The following is a 16924-nucleotide window of genomic DNA, read 5'->3' as shown; positions in this document are numbered from 1 at the left end:
TGCTGTGCAGCCATTGATGGATGGATCCAGCTGTGATCAGACAGCCACAGAGAGTTTAGAACAGGGGTCAGTAAACTGTGGCCCATGAGCCAACTCCCACCCACTGCCTGTTTTTGCAAATAAGGATTTGCTGGAACACATTCCCTCCCATTTATTCACAGACTGTCTGTGGTGCTTTTGTGCTACAAGGGCAGAGCTGGGTAGGTACAACAGAGACCAGAGGGCCCGCGAAGCCTGAGATGTTTACTATCAGACCCTTTAGAGAAGAAGTTGGCCCACCCCTGAGCTAGAACGTTGGGGCTGATGTATATGTAGTGATATGGAAGATCTCCAGGATACATCTTTAAGAGGAAACAGCAAAATGGAGCACAGTGCACGCATTTCCATTTTTAGAAATAGCAAACAAGAAATGTATGTATACGTAGTGTGTGTGTGTGTGTGTGTGTGTGTGTGTGTGTGTGTGTGTGTATACACATGCACACCTGCGTACATGCTCTGTATGTGATGGGTAGCTCTAGAAAGATGCATTAAAAAGTCACCATGGGGCTTCCCTGGTGGCGCAGTGGTTGAGAGTCCGCCTGCTGATGCAGGGGACACGGGTTCGTGCCCCGGTCTGCGAAGATCCCTCATGCCGTGGAGTGGCTGGGCCCGTGAGCCATGGCCGCTGAGCCTGCGCGTCCGGAGCCTGTGCTCCGCAACGGGAGAGGCCACAACAGTGAGAGGCCCGCGTACCGCAAAAAAAAAATCACCATGGTTGCCTGGAGGATGGGGGTGGGGAGACTCAGTTTTTATACATTTCCTCTGCATGCTTTTTCATTTTACACCGCTTTATATGTTCCTTATTCAAAAAAAAAGAAATACTTTTGTTCCAAAGTACATTGAGGCCAAAGCGTTGAGATAAGGAAGGTGCAGGAAGGAATATCTTTTGCCTTATTTTCTTTAACTTTTTTGGGAAGATGGAGCTACTACGTTTTTTGGTTTTTTGGTCTTTTTTTAACGGGACTTTTTTTTATTTGAATGGTATTTTCATAACAGACTCCTTTTGGGAAGAAGCCGGCAAGAGAAACTCAGAATTGTCAGTTATATTGAAATAGAAATAAATCTCCAGTTGACCCATAGAAGTAGAAGGCGTTTCTCCGTCTCATGCAAACTGATCTGTGCCCCTAAGCGGGTGCATCCTGCTACAAGGAGCAGAGCATCTTCATCTTCTAGTGACGAGGCCTGAATTGGTGTGAAGTGATGAAACCAGGGCCCACAGCTGCTGGGAAAATATTGGAAAGCCCTCGGTACTGTCCATGAGCCGCTCCCACCGGCAAAGGTCCATGCACCGTGCTCAGACCTGCCCTCTTCCAAGGATGGTTCAAATTGTTTCTCCAGAGAGTTCTGACACTATCAAATGTTCTACCAGTTTGCCAACCCACCAGAAACCCACCTTTGACTTCAGAGATAAAGGGGATCATTCTCTTTTTAGCTGGTCTTTCCATTTGCGGCTCTCAGCCCTGGCCTGCACAGCAGATGGCCTGGCGCACTTCCGGATAATACAGAGGCCCTGTCCGGTGCTGTGCAGCCCTGGTGGGGGGAGTGTGGCCTTGGCAGCAGGCTGTAAGGAGTGTGGGGTCTATTCAGAGCACAGCAGGCAGCCTCTGAAGGGCTATCGTCAGGGGAGTGTGCTGTGATCAGCCTTCCGTCTTAAGTTATCTAAGGGACTTCCCTGGTGGCGCAGTGGTAAAGAATCCATCTGCCAACGCAGGGGACACGGGTTCGAGCCCTGGTCCGGGAAGATCCTGCATGCCGAGGGGCAACTAAGCCCATACGCCTAGAGCCTGTGCTCCACAGCAAGAGAAGCCACCGCAATGAGAAGCCCGTGCACCACAATGAAGAGTAGCCCCCGCTCACCGCAGCTAGAGAAAGCCCGCGCGCAGCAACGAAGACCCAGCGCAGCCAAAAAAAAAAAAGCCTAGTTAGAGGTGATCATTCTGATGCCATTAGCCGACTCTCATCAGAACTGCCCCATTGTGTGGGTTGTGCCTTGGGGTGCAAGCTGGGGCAGTCGCGGGCATCTGGCTCTGGGGTTCTTTGAATCCTTAGTCAGTGCCCAGCTGCACTTCTTTCTAGGGGCAATGCTAGAGGATGGGGACTCAGGAAAATGGAGGGAGACTCTTCGAGATCACCGTTGCCTGGAGGTACCCAGGCTGTGCAGAAAGGCAAAATCGAGAGAGTGGGGCAGACACGGATGGAAACACAACACGGCTGGAAACTCAGCAACAAGGGAAGCAGAGAAGACTCAGTCTTCCCAGAGCTTGCTGGGGACGGTGGTATATTGAACTGAAAAACAGCTTAGGCACAGAGACACTCCTGCTGGTTGAGGCCACCCCAGGCCCACTCAGGCTCTGAATGGCTTCAGCCTGGCGCAACTGCCCATGCTCGCCATCCCCGTATAGAAAAATGGAACCCAGTGAAGCTGGGGATCTCCAGGCAGCGGCTCAGATGCTCTTCCATGCAATGTGTTGGGTTTTATTGTGTTATTTATTTACTAACTTATTGTTTTTTTGTATTTATTTCGCTACGTGGGCCTCTCACTGTTAATGGCCTCTCCCGTTGCGGAGCACAGGCTCCGGACGCGCAGGCTCAGCGGCCATGGCTCACGGGCCCAGCCGCTGCGCAGCATGTGGGATCTTCCCAGCCCGGGGCACGAACCTGTGTCCCCCGCATCGGCAGGCAGACTCTCAACCACTGCGCCACCAGGGAAGCCCCTAACTTATTGTGTTTTTTTGGCCACGTTGGGTCTTCATTGCTGCGTGCAGGCTTTCTCTAGCTGCAGGGAGCAGGGGCTATTCTTTGTTGCGGCGTGCAGGCTTCAGTAGTTGTGGCTCGTGGGCTCCAGAGCGCAGGCTCACTAGTCGTGGCACACGGGCTTAGGTGCTTCATGGCATGTGGGATCTTCCCAGATCAGGGTTTGAACCCGTGCCCCCTCACTGGCAGGGGGATTCTTAACCACTGCACCGCCAGGGAAGTCCCCTATTGTGTTTTTATTAAATGAGTAATGTATTCTAGTTGAAAAAGTTTAAACAAAGTGAATATACAGGAAAAACACAAGTATGGCCTTTCACCCCCATCCTTCTGATCTCTGCATTTAGACGCATGTTTACGTGCACATGCATTTTGAGGTTTTTTAAAAATAGAAATAGGATCCTATCCTACACTGTCTTGTTCTGAAACCTGTTTTCACGTAATTGTACCTTGAAGATGTTTTCTTGTCCGTGCGCGTTGGTGTGTTGCGTCCTCTGTGATGGCAGCGTTGCTGTCTACCCATGTGCCGTCGTGCATTTACTGCGTCTCCTGCCTCCGGGCAGGCAGGTTATTTCCACGCTTCCTCGTTAGAAACCACGCTGTCTTGAACACCCTTGCACACACGAGTGTGTCCGTAGGAGAGACGCCTAGAAGTAGTGTTCCTTAGTCAGAGGGTTTGCGCATGTATATTTGTGTGTGTAAACACGCACACGCATGCACACACAGCTCCCTCAGCTTTCCTAAAAGCTTTCACCTGTTTGTACGTTTGCAACTGCATGACCACCCGCTTCCCAGCGTCCCCAGCAAGGCTTGGTCACGGCTCTCTGCCCTTTGGCCGGTTCGCATTCTCCTGATGACTAATGAGCGGGACTCTCTCTGGGTATGTTGGGTCCTTCTCTAGGACTCATTCATTCCACAAATCGTCCTTGAGCACTACTGTGTCATTGTCTCTACATGCTGGGTTACAGCCACGAACCAGACCCACATCAACGTAACACGCCAGTGACAGTGCAGAGTAGCGGGGGAGAGGTGGGAGGTGGGCGGTGGTAAGGAAGGCAGCACCGAGCGCGTCCCAGAAGAGGGAAGACCTGGAGGAGGAGGGCGAGAACCCGGCAGGAGATCCCTGCAGGCTTTGGGGTGAAGAGACAGTAACTGCAAAGGCCCCGGGACAGGCGTTCGCCCAGCCCTCACTGCGGAACCCAAGGCAGGGAATGGAGTGAGGAAGGGGACGCCCAGTCGGGCATGGCCCGGGAGAGCACTGTAACCATTTTACTCGGCGGTAGGTGAAAGCCTGGAGATTTTGGAGCAAAAGAGTGCCACAGTCGGGCTTGTTTTGTTAGCTGGGTTGCTCAGCGCTGGAGGACAGTAGCAGCAGGCTGGACACGGGAGGGCAGGCAGGGGGATTCAGGCGAGAGAAGACGGTGCCTGGGGGTCACGAGGCCACTTCCCGAAGAGCAGGGGCTCTGTCTGCTACGTGGCACACAGTGTGGCTTGAACAAATAGCAGAATTACTGAAAAACCTAAAACCTGATTCTGTTTCTTCTGTCACGTGCTCACTGTATCCCTTCCCTGTGTGCTGTTGGGCCGTAGCCGCTTTCTCGTGCGTTTGTAGGAGCCCTGCACACACGCTGGACATTTCATTCCCCGCCCCTCCCAGTCTGTCTGTCATGTAAGGGAGTCACATTTCGCAGTCTTTTCCTTAACGTATTTCTGCAGATGGTATTAGGATGGAATTTTATGCCACTTTAATGTTCTCTTTGCACCCCTACTGTCATAACCACTGTAGCTTTTGCCTGATGGGACGAGCCTGGGTGATGCTTTGGACGCAGTTATTGTTCTTATTACCAATGTCATAGAAGTAATATTACCTCCACTTTCTATGAGGGAAGTGAATATGGACTGTTACTCCTGTTTTTTCGAATTGAATCACAGAGGCATTCAACGGCTTTCTCACAGTCACATGCTGGTACTGTATAGAGTCAGGTATCAACCTGGGGCTTTCTGATTCTGAGGCCTCCTCCTCTGAGCTGGGTGAGGACAAGGTCTGGTGGGGATGAGCTTGGCGTTGGCAGGCCACTTTGACCTCACCCAAAAGGTTAAGTGGACCAGGCACAATTCTAGGCACTGGGGTTAGGTTGGTAAAGATGACACTTCAGAGAGTGACAGGTACTGTAAAGAAACTAAAACAGTGACGCATGACTGGCGGTGACTTGAGTGAGACTTGAAGGAGGACTTCCGAGCAATCCAGGCGGTCTCAGTACAGCTGGAGGAGGTGAGAGTGAGGTGTAGCCCTGGTAAGGATTTGACTGAATGCAGAGGGAAGCCATGGTGGTGGGGAAATAATGGGATAACTTTGACGAGTTGCAGAGGAATCAAGTGGAAGCAGGGAGAACACATGGGAATGTGTCACGAGAGTCCAGGCAAGAGGTGATGGTGGCCAGACCTAGGACGGTCACAGTGGAGTGGAGAGAAGTGGAGTATCGAGCACGTGTCTACAGGTGGAACCCAAAGGGTACATGGATGGATTAGGTGTGGAATGTAAGGGAAAGGGAGAAACCAGGGTGATGTGTTCGGTCCTGGTTTGAGCAGTGGGGTAGGGAATTGCACCATTTACAAAAGTGAAGACCAGAGAAGGAACAGAAGTTGGACGGGGAAATCAGAATTCCCATTTTGGCCACATTCAAGGTAGGAATGCCTGTCAAACATCCAAGTGGAAATGCCAGAAAGTCCAAGGGGTCCATTGACTCTGGAGCTTGCGGGCAGTCGGGGCTGAAGCGTAAATACGGGAATCCTTGGCATTCAGACGTATGTGATGCTGTGGGTCTGGACGAGATCCCACCTAGGCACTGTAGACAGAGACGAGGAGAGAAGCGAGGCCTTGGGACCCTCCACAGTTTAGTGGCCAAGCAGCAGAGTCCGGAGGAGCATCAGAAGAGGATGGAGATGCTGCTGGGGGGTCAGGGTGACCGCTGGCTTTGACAACGTGGAGGTAGCCAGAGGGGCTCGAGGCTGAGGAGGGCTTTAAGCTGAGAGATACCAGGACATGGTGACATTTGAAGGGATGGTGCAGGAGGGGCAGGACAGGGCAGGGCCAAGTCCTTGAGGGCCCCATGGAGGGCTTGGCCCCAAGTAGGAGCAGGGATAGGTGATCCTGTGTCACAGGGAGGAGAGGAGCCCCCCGGCTGCTTTCTGGGTGACCTGCCAGGCAGAGTGTCCAGGATGGAGATGGTCTGAGAAGAGGGAAGGAATAAAATAGTCACTTCAGCAAGAGAGGGAGGGGCCAGGTGGGGAACTGGGGCAGGATCGTTGGGGCCTGCAGGGTTAGCCGTGAACCGAAAATGCAGCCGGCCAGCCAGCCCCGTCTTGGGCTTTCCTCTCTGGTCTGCTGCTCGGCTTAACCAGGGCAGGGCTTGGCCAGGCTTTATGACCGGGGAGAGCACCGCGAGGGGGCGGGCAGTGACTAGCATGGAGATGTGATGAGGGCTGACCTGTGCGAAGGGGACGGAGAAGGGGTCAGTGGCAGGATTCAGAGAGGGGGCGTTGAGGAGGGCCTGGCAGAGGAGGTACTAGGGGGAGCGAGCAGGAGAATGACCCAGCCCCTTTGCGGAAGAGCCTTTCAGGTGCTGGTCCCCAACCCCGGACATGATGTACAGACCTCCTGAAACGTCAGCCGAGTCAGCTCAGGAGCCCCGGAAGCCCCACTCCGGGGAACAAGGAGCTGTAACTGAAGAGGCTCCCGGCCAGGCACCCGGTGCAGCCCCGTTAGCATCACGGCCATTTGTAACGATCAGAATCTCATCTTTCATGGTTTGTAGCCATGAAGTAATGAAAGCTGATGTGTCTGGGCTCACAGGCAGGCAGTGCAGTGTTTGTATGGACTTGTGCGATCTTCCTGGCAAAAAGGTAAAACGTATCTTTACTTTTTTAAATAGCATAATTTATCCCAGAGATACACATGCCCCCATCCACCTGTCACTTTCTGTACCTTCCCCCACAAGCTCGGCCACTCCCTGTAATCCAGTTTCCAAGCACAAATGAAACCTGCTCTCACTTCCCCCCTCTGATCGGTCATGGAGCCCTCGGGACGCTCTCTCTGCAACACCTTTGGATCATCATCCCCACCCCTGCTGCGCTGCCACTGCCCCGTCTCGGGTCTGTCCTCAGGATCTTTCTCCCAGAGGGGCTACACCAGCCCCACAAGGCTCCCTGTCTCTGGGGCTCATCTCTGTCCTATGGCTCCCGGCCCCGTCAGGAGATCTTTAGAAGCGGTACCTTCAGATGCAGCCCGCAGTGAACGGACCTGTCACCACTGTTTTCGTGAACGGACCTGTCACCACTGTTTTCCAGGCCACATCACCAACCTCTGTGGCATTCCATGAACAGAATGCCTTGATTTAAAAGAACATCAGATTTCAAAGCAGGTTTATTTAGGAAGTAACCATTTTCATATTGAAAGATCCACCATAAGAAATGCACATAGAAAATGACCTGAAAAAGCTACACTCCTGCACTAACAGTGGTCGTCCGCGGAGGGCAGGATTACAGGCTATTTCTGTTCCCTTCTTCACACCTGCATGTATTGGTTCCATTTCCTCCCCTACCATGAGCCTGTGTCACTTACTCTTTAACGTCTGTTAATGATGAGAGGGTTCTCTACATCCTCTGCTTCCCTGTTTACCATCATTTAACTTGTGCGTATTCAACTACCAGGCCAGAGCTTGGAGTAGAAAAATTTAAAGCTAAAATATTAAAAATCCGTCAGCAGAGAGCAGCAGTTACATCAGAGCACTATTGAAAGCACGTGCGAAAGATCTTGAGCATATAATACGGGATTTACTGAAATGGGGTTTGTGGTCACCTGGGGACAGATGCGCCCTCCGTAGTTCCAGTTGTTTCCAAAGGTCAGACGGTCTGTGCTGAAGGCACAGACGAGTACCAGCGGCCCCAGCCTGACTGCGTGGCCTCTTGTGTCATCTAGTTGTGGGCTCTGGGGACAGACTGCATGTTCGAGACCAGCCTCTGCTCCTCACTTGCCCACGGGACCCCGGACAAGTGGCTTCTGCGCTTTGATGTCCCCAGCTGTGAAACCACTCCTCCTTCACAAGGCTGGCGTGCAGATTACATGAGAATTGGTGTGATTTTTAGCCCAGGACCTGACAAGCAGTGGTCCCCTTTAATCTATCCAAAAGGGTTAAATCACCAAGTGCTTTATTGGGGTCAGGAACTGTGAGGACCCAAAGAAGAACCAGACCAAGTCCTGCCTTCAGGGAACCCTTGGTACTGCCACGGCCATTTCTGGGTCACATCCAGATGGTGACACTCTTTAGACCCAGGTCAAACTGAGGGACAGGAAACAGAGAGGAAATGCCACAGAGGCCTCCTTCCTCAAATCCACAGGGTACAGCTCACAGAGAGAAATCTTCGTGGACGTTAGCAGAGTGACGGAGTGCGTGGGTAGAGGTGGGTCCCCATCGTGTGGTCCTGAGCCTGAAGATGTGCCTACGAGCCAAGTCAAAGGCTGACTAGCCTGGCGCACCTTGACTGATGTGGGGGGGGAGGGCAGGGCCTCCCCTCCCATCCCACAGACCGGAGGGCACAAGATGCAGGGTGTGTACATCCCGGAGGCAGTTCTCCCAACTCCTGCAAACACAGGCTTTGTCAGGGAGCCGGGTACAGGAGGATGGCAGCCACATCTTCTGTAGAAGGCCGCTCAGTCCCAGCTGTGTTCCAGGGTCCAGCCCAGCAGCAGGCGTGGCCCCTGCAAAGCCACCCTCCCAGCTGCAGAAGGCAGCTCCCAGCAAATGGAATATTGACCGGCCCTTGAAAGCCACTTTACAAGTGAAATGAACAGCACATCTCTCCTCATGGTCATTTTCACTGAGGAGTGGTGGAGACCGGCGGATCAATTTCACCGGTGTGCTGGGGACGGACACGCCATGGCAGTGTGCCCCAGAGGCTTATTAAAAGGAACTGTCCCCCCTGAGGCTCCTGGCAGGGGCCACCTCCACAGACACGGACTCCCCTGGTACCTTGATGGTAGCCAGCAGTGGGGAGAGAGTGTTGCTGAATGTGTCTGAGTGACGGAGGGGGCTCCGAACATCCCTGCCAAATACCCATCTCTCTTCCATCTCTATGGACTTTTAGGGCACCTGTTCCAGAAAGCCTAGTATGGTCTCTTCAGAGAAGGTTCCTTCCTCTGCCTTCCAGCCTCCTGCCCCCAGGTCAGACAGATGGAAGACTTGAGTTATGCTGCGGAAAGGAACGGGAGGTCTTGAGGTATATTTCTGTAGTTTTTAAAATCTTTGTAAAAGCCTCTATCCACTTCCCTTGATATATTGATGCCTCGGCCATCAACGTTCTTAAGATTTTGGTGGCCAGACTCTGCCTGTGCCTCTGTTATTTCAGTGATCTAGGGGCCTTGAAAGAGCCAGCTCTATTCCTATTTGTAACAGACCCAGTAAATATGTGTTGAATGATACATGAGCAGTAGAAAGGACCAATATTATGCCCATTTCACAGATCAGAAAACTGAGTCTTGGGGAGGTTATAGATCTTCCTCAAAGGTCCTAAGGTGTCTAACTGAAGGCACACAGGTTTTCTGACTTTGAATATGGAGCTTCTATTACTCCACACGGCCTCTGGAAGTCTATTTTTATGGTGGAAGTGGGGCCTTTCTTGCTCTCCACACTTCCCTTTTCTTGTCTGCAAAACTGGGGTAGACATACCTCCTGCATTAAAACAGAATCGGGTGGATCAGGAACGTAATTTCACCTTGCTCAGGGGTTCTGCTCCTGCCCAGATCCAGAGCCACCAGCCTGCTTTATTATAAAAACACAGGCCAGGGGAAAGAAGGCTTCTCCGTGGCCTGATTCCTATCGATGGGGCTGGGTAAGAAACGGCACTATTCTCCTTTAAATCTCACTAGTGCACGAGGCCAACAAAGGCTGTGAGCAATGAGAATTTCAGCCTGAGGACACAGAAATGTGATGGCATGCACGGTGGCAGCCGCAGTGAGCTTTGGTGTAAAAAAAAAATCAGTGGTCCTTATTTAAGGCTCTCCTTGCAACTGTGAGACCTTCCTGCTTCCCTGGAGCTGCATGTGCACAGCCCTGGGCTCTGCTGATGGACCTCAGTCCTGGGGTGCATGTGGCCTTGGCCCTGGCTCTCTCCTAGAGGGAAGGGACCGGGGAGAATCCCAGCTCTCTTTCCCATTCAGAGCAGGCCGCCATCCTTTTCTCCATCCACCCCGGACCCCTGTCACCTCCCAGTTTATACTTACCAACAATCCCATGCCTTCAGATGCTACTGTCAAACCATGTGAAATTGCCGATACTAGACTTATTTTTTGTTGTTGTTTTTGTGGCAAGAGGATTTAACCTGACACCTTCCGCCTTCACAAATTTTAAGTGTACAATACAGGACTGTTGACTGTAGGTACAGTGTTGTACAGCAGGTCTCTAGAGCTTATTCCTCTTTTTTAAATTTAAATTTTATATTGGAGTACAGTTGATTTACAATGTTGTGTTAGTTTCAGGTGTACAGCAAAGTGATTCAGTTATACATATAGCCATTCTTTTTCAGATTCTTTTCCCTTATTACAAAATATCGAGGATAGTTCCCTGTGCTATACAGTAGGTCCTCGTTGATTATTTTATATATATTGGGTTGGCCAAAAAGTACCTTGGGTTTTTTAGTAAAAATAAGACATTTTTCATTTTCACCAAGAACTTTATTGAGCAACGTATTCACCCTTTTGTTCTACTACTATCTGCCGTTTTTCAGGCAACTTCATAATTCCATCTTCCCAAAACTTTTTATCTTTTTGAGCAAAGAACTGTGCCAGGTGCCTTTTACAGTCTTCCAGGAAATTGAATTTTTTTCCATTAAGAGAATTTTGGAAAGGTGGAAATAAATGGAAATTCGACGGTGCAATGTCTGGTGAATACGGCAGATGAATCAGAACTTCCCAGCCAAGCTGTAACAGTTTTTTGCCTGGTCATCAAAGAAACATGCGGTCTTGCGTTATCCTGATGGAAGATTATGCGTTTTGTGTTGACTAATTCCAGATGCCTTTCGTCGAGTGCTGCTTTCAGTTGGTTTAATTGGGAGCAGTACTTGTTGGAATTAATCGTTTGGTTTTCTGGAGGGAGGTCACAATAGAGGACTCCCTTCTAATCCTACCATATACATAGCATCACCTTCTTTGGATGAAGATCGGCCTTTGGTGTGGTTGGTGGTGGTTCATTTCACTTGCCCCACGATCTCTTCCGTTCCACGTTATTGTACAGTATCCACTTTTCATCGCCTGTCACAGTTTGTTTTAAAAATGGAACGTCTTTACGTTTCAGTAGAGAATTGCTTGTGGAAATATGTCAAGAAGGTTTTTTTTCACTGAACTTACGTGGAAACCAAACATCAAAGCGATTAACATAACCAAGCTGATGGCAGATGATTTTCAACGCTTGCTTTGGGTATTTTGAGTATGTTGGCCAGCTCTTGCGTGGTATAACGTTGATTGTGCTCAATTAATGTCTTGATTTGATCACTATCAGCTTCAACTGGTCTCCCCAACCGTGGAGCATCGTCCAGTGAGAAATCTCCAGCACAAAACTTCGCAACCCACTTTTGACATGTTTCATCAGTCACAGCACCTTCTCCATACACTGCACAAATCTATTTTTGCATTTCAGTTGCGTTTTAACCTTTCTTGAGATGATAAAGCATAATATGCTGAAAATGTTGTTTTCTTCCACCTTCAATATTAAAATGGCTACACAAAAATTCACCCATTTTGATAAGTGTTCATTTTTAAGTGCACGCTGATATGACAGCTGTCACACACAATCTAACAAAATTGTTTTGAATGAAGTTAAAGACAACTAAGTGCTACTAGAGCCATCTTACGGAAAAAAAACCGAAGGAACCTTTTGGCCAATCCAGTAGTAGTGTGTATCTGCTAATCCCAACCTCCTAATTTATCCCTCCCCCCCAACATTTCCCCTTTGGTAACCAGTTTGTTTTCCAAGTCTGTGAGTCTGTTTCTGTTGTAAATAAGTTCATTTGTGTCATTTCTTTTAGATTCCACATGTAAGTGATATCATATGATATTTGTCTTTCTCTGTCTTACTTCACTTAGTATGATAATCTCTAGGTCCATCCATGTTGCTGCAAATGGCATTATTTCGTTCTTTTCTATGGCTAATATTCTATTGTGTATATATACCACATCTTCTTTAAACATTCCTCTGTCGATGGACATTTAGTTTGCTTCCATGTCCTGGCTATTGTAAATAGTGCTGCAGTGAACATTGGGGTGCATGTGTCTTTTTGAATTATGGGTTTCTCTGGATATATGCCCAGGAGTGGGATTGCTGGATCATATGGTAGTTCCGTTTTTAGTTTTTTAAGGAACATCCATACTGTCCTCCATTGTGGTTGTACCAGTTTACATTCCCACCAACAGTGTAGGAGGGTCTCCAGCATTTATCGTTTGTAGGCTTTTTGGTGATGGCCGTTCTGACCAGTGCGAGGTGATACCTCATTGTAGTTTTGAATTGCATTTCTCTAATCATTAGCATTGTTGAGCCTCTTTTCATGTGCTTTTTGGCCATCTGTATATCTTCTTTGGAGAAATGTCTGTTTAGGTCTTCTGCCCATTTTTTGATTGGGTTTTTGTTTTTTGACAGAGCTGCATGAGCTAGCTGTTTGTAAATTTTGGAGATTAATCCTTTGTTGGTTGCTTCATTTGTAGATATTTTCTCCCATTCTGTGGGTTGTCTTTTCATTTTGTTTATGGTTTCCTTTGCTGTGCGAAAGCTTTGAAGTTTAATTAGGTCCCAGTTGTTTGTTTTTATTTTGATTATTCTAGGAGATGGATCCCAAAAGATATTGCTGTGATTTATGTCAAAGACTGTTCTGCCTTTGTTTTCCTCCAGGAGTTTTATAGTATCCAGTCTTACATTTAGGTCCTTAATCCATTTTGAGTTTAGAACTTATTCATCTTACTCAACTGCAACATCATGCCTGTCAGTTAGTAACTCCCTGCTTGCCCCTCCCCCTGCCTCTACTAACCACCATTCCAGGCTTTGGTTCTCCAAGTTTGACTCTTTCAGATGCCTCATATAAGTGGAATCATACAGTAGCTGTCCTTGTAACTGGCTTATTTCACCTAGCGTAGCGTCCTCAGCATTCATCCATGTTTTCACATATGTCAGAATTTCCTTTTTTTTTAAAGGCTTGAATATTCCATTGTATGGATGGACCACATTTTTTATCCATTCACAGAGATTAGGTTATTTGCACATCTCCCCTGTTGTGAAGAGTGCTGCGGTGAACATGGGGGTGCAGAGAGATTTCTTCCAGATCCTGGTTTCTGTTCTTTTGGATACTTATTCTACCCTAGAAGCCTTGGCTCAAAGCCAGCAAGACACTTGCCTAAGGAAACGCAGCTGGTTAGTGGCTCCACGTGGGGTGAACTCTCCCGCCGTTGCCACAGCGCTGTGAGGGCCGAGCGATCATCATCCCCGTGTGGCAGGCAGCCCAGGGCACGAGGCTCAAGGGCAGCGAGCAGAGCCCGTTGGCGGGGGACCCGAGGGTGTCCTGGCTCAGAGGCCCCGCCCTCACCCGCTGCGCTGCTACCCACACAGGTGCCTTTGGTGAAACGAAATAAAATGCCAGGATCCTGGCCCCGCTGTCTCGTAACTGTCCCCTCGTGCCAGCCAGCCTCCCGCCTCTCCCGGGCCCTCCCAGGAGCCAGCTCTGGGGACCACGGGCTCTGGTCACTGTGGGCAGAGGTCCTCCTGGCCTCACACATCATGCCCAGTGATGACAGCAGCCACGGGCACAGGGGCAACTGGCTGGACCCCTGACCCCGGACAGTGTGAGGGGAGGCCAGCGGTTTACAGTGACCTTTACACCTGAGCCCACCTGCACACTTGTAATCAACAGCCCCTCACAGGGGGGCAAAGATTCCTTCCAGCATCGTCTGCCCATCCTCTAAGCGGTGTTCGGGGATAGAGAGGCTTTTGGTAATGTGTTTGGGAAGAAGAGAGGGCCGTGGCGGCTTTGGGCCCATGGCCAGTGTCGTTCTGAAGGATGTACCCAGAGGACAAGGTCAGATGCTTCTCTTTCCTCCATGTACAGAAGATAAGCCACACCCTGGCTCCCATGGGAGAAGGTGGTAATTAGAAGGATTTTTCACTTTATTACCTTACTGAGATGGGAAATGAGGGACATCTCACTGAGCACAGTGTCTGGGTCCCTGAAAAGGCGTGAAGTGGCCATTTCAGGGACCCCTGCGGGGACCATTCCTCTTTGGATATGATCCATTCCTTTGCTTATCTGGACTGGGCCTGGAGACAGCTGGTGGTGATCCTGGATCTGCCGCTTACTAGCTGGTGGCTGTGTCCTCCCTGAGCCTCGGGGCTCAGCTCTGGCTGGGCTGTGTCTTCCCTTGCAGAGTCCTCTAGGACTTGCGCCCGGAAAGCCCTTGGCACAGAGCCTGATGCCACAGAGACAGTCGGGATGTGCGAACAACCTTTAATCTTTGTTTTTCAAAAGCATTTTGTATCAGTGAGATATAATCAGCGTTTTCTCTTATTTCTCTTTTATATTTTCTGTCAGCTGTGATCTCACCATTTGGAGGCAGTTATTATTCCATTACCAAGTCGTGTTGATTCTACTTTCTATTCAAATTTCAGTCTGTGGTAGACAAAATGACACCCCCCCCCAAATTCTGCACCCTAACCCCTGGAACCTATAAATGTGTCCCCTTACATGGCAAAGGGGACTCAGTAGATTTAAGGATTGGGGCAGAGGGGAGATATCCAGGTGGGTCCAGTGTGATCACAAAGGTCTTTATAAGAAGGAGGCAGGAGGGTCAGAGGGAAAGAGAGTTGAAGATACTGCCCTGTTGGCTTTGAAGATGGAGGCAGGGGCCACGAGCCGAGGCAAGCAGGTGGCCTGCAGGGGCTGGGAAGGGCCAGGAAGGATTCTCCCTTAGAGCTTCCAGGAGGTACACCTTGAATGTAGCCTCATAAGACCATTTGGGACTTCTGGCCTCCAGAAGTGTAAGACAGCACAGCATGTTGTTTTAAGCCACCGAGTGTGTGGTAATGTGTTACAGCAGCCGTGGGAAGTAAGACAGAGTCCACCACCTCTGCACTCACAGCCCCAACCCAGGCTTCTGCACGTGCCTGGAGCAGCGGCCTTGGCATCGGGACTTACAAGTACAGCCAGATCGTGGAGCCCCCGCCACCGAGAGCCCTCCAGCAGATGCCCTTCACCCTCCAGCTGCTCCCTCCCTGCCTCCCCCCGTGCTCCAGGTGCCCAGAGCCTCCTGGCCCCAAGCTTCACCCAGGCTGGCCCCCTACGCCCACTCTCGGGCACTTCCTGCCATGCCCCAGGCTCCCTGCTCAGGGAGGCTCTGGTGGCATTTGTAACCTAAGTCTTTGAACGTGTGATGTTTTTAACCCTCCTTCGGACTATGAGCTCCACGGGTCCTGGGAGAACCCGTTTTGTTCACCATTGCGCAGTGCTCGGCCCACATGGGTGCGCCAGGATTCCTGGAGTAAACAAACGTCCCCTGCAGGTGTGTTCTGTACACGGCGGGGTTACAGCCTCCCTACTGTGCTTTAACCTGTGTTGGAATCACACGTCCTCACGGGCTCATAAACGCACTCCCGTGCCCCTGTGCTACTGGCTGCTGCTGTCTCGCGGTTATAGGTGTTTTTTCACCAGTATATCCAGTATCAGTGATGCTTGCATTGGACGCACAAGTTGTTCCGTATTTTTGACTCTTTTACCTACTGCTGTCGTAAACGCCCTTACAATTGGACCTTGGCGGACATAATTCCCTCTCCTGTGTTTGTGCATCTTTTATGACTTTAAATGCAGTGTTCTCCCAAGCATTTTCTTTCTTGGACTTTGAAATGTGCCTTTGCTGGAAGATCAATGAAGACAGAAGACAGCCGGGGCCAGAACCGTCTTTCGTTGACTTAAAAGCGGGTCCAGAGCTGTGGCCCCAGAGCTGTGCTGGGCACTGTTGACGGACAGGAAGTTCACACGACAACGTGGACGCCCCTCCCCATTTCTCCACGCTGCTCTTGCCACCCAGCCAGGCAGCCGCCATGCCCCGGAGGCCACTCCCACCGTCCACCCCACCCCAGCCCCTGCTGCCCTGCTTGTAGCTATTTGCACTTGGAACCCTGACTTAACCCGATTCTCCCCGCTCTGTCTTACAGTGACGTCACCCCTCCCGGAGAACCGCTGACCAAGAACAGCCGGCCCAAAGTGGCTTCCCGCTTCCCCAAGCTGTCCCGAGGTCACCCCAGGGAGACGCGCAACGTGGAGCCCCAGAGCGGCGACCTCTGACCTCGATGGCCACCCAGACTCAGGCCCTACGTGCTGCGCCAGCTGCCTCCACCCAGGCCACGGCAGCTGGCCCCTTCCACCTCGGAGGGACAACCCTGTCCCCCCGGTGAACCCCAGAGAGCACACCTTCCCCGCCGGTCCCGTGACACCCTGATTAAACTGGGCCGTGTGAGAGCAGGGCAGCTCCTCGCTGGACAGACGCAGACATGTGGGCCCTGCTCTCCCCGGGCCCTGCCCTGGGCCGTGAGGGCCAGCCGTTCCCCTCCCTCCAGCTCAGGGGCCAGCAGGAGGGTGGGCGCTGGATCGGGCTCGGAGCCCCCTGGTTGAGATGCACGAGTCTGATGTCTCAGTTGGTCAGAAGGTTCATCGAGAAACCCCCTCTTAACTCTTGCCCATGTGGGAATTCGAATGACTGGTTTGGGGTTTTTTCCCCTGTTTAATGTTTGCCTGCTACAACCTATGGACGTGAAGGGTTTGGGTGGAGGCTAGTTCCTTACTATGCACTCCCCACCAGTGGTCAGTAGACACCCTAGTTCTTGCCACCGCGCTCCAGGGAGACAGTCCCGTGACCTTCGTGTGAAGGAGCCATTGGAGGGATGTGGAACTGTGGTTCTTGGAGAACTTCCCTACCTCCTTATGGTTGGTTCTGGAAGGACCAGCCCCTTTAGGAAACCTGAGGCCCCCTAGGCCCATGTGCACCTGGTCAGGCCAGCCAGCAGCAGCAACCCAGTGACCTGTATTGGAGAGCTCTGGGCTATCCAGG

At 50.9% G+C, this 16924-nt stretch overlaps 1 protein-coding gene across 2 annotated transcripts in view; it reads left to right on the top strand.

The window, feature by feature from the left end:
* Positions 1–16381, top strand: part of SNX29 (sorting nexin 29) — a 543934-nt gene extending 527553 nt beyond the window's left edge. For both annotated transcript variants that reach the window (XM_082858190.1, XM_082858191.1), the window contains one exon: positions 16032–16381. In XM_082858190.1, the coding sequence (XP_082714316.1) occupies positions 16032–16161 (130 nt within the window). In that variant the 3' untranslated portion in view covers positions 16162–16381. The remainder of the gene's footprint in view (positions 1–16031) is intronic.
* Positions 16382–16924: the final 543 nt, after the last annotated feature.

Source organism: Leucopleurus acutus, assembly GCF_964270905.1.
Source record: "Leucopleurus acutus genome assembly, chromosome: 16".
In the NCBI taxonomy this organism is placed as follows: Eukaryota; Metazoa; Chordata; class Mammalia; order Artiodactyla; family Delphinidae; genus Leucopleurus; species Leucopleurus acutus.
Note: the sequence above shows the minus strand (reverse complement) of the source record. Positions and strands in the feature narration are given on the sequence as shown.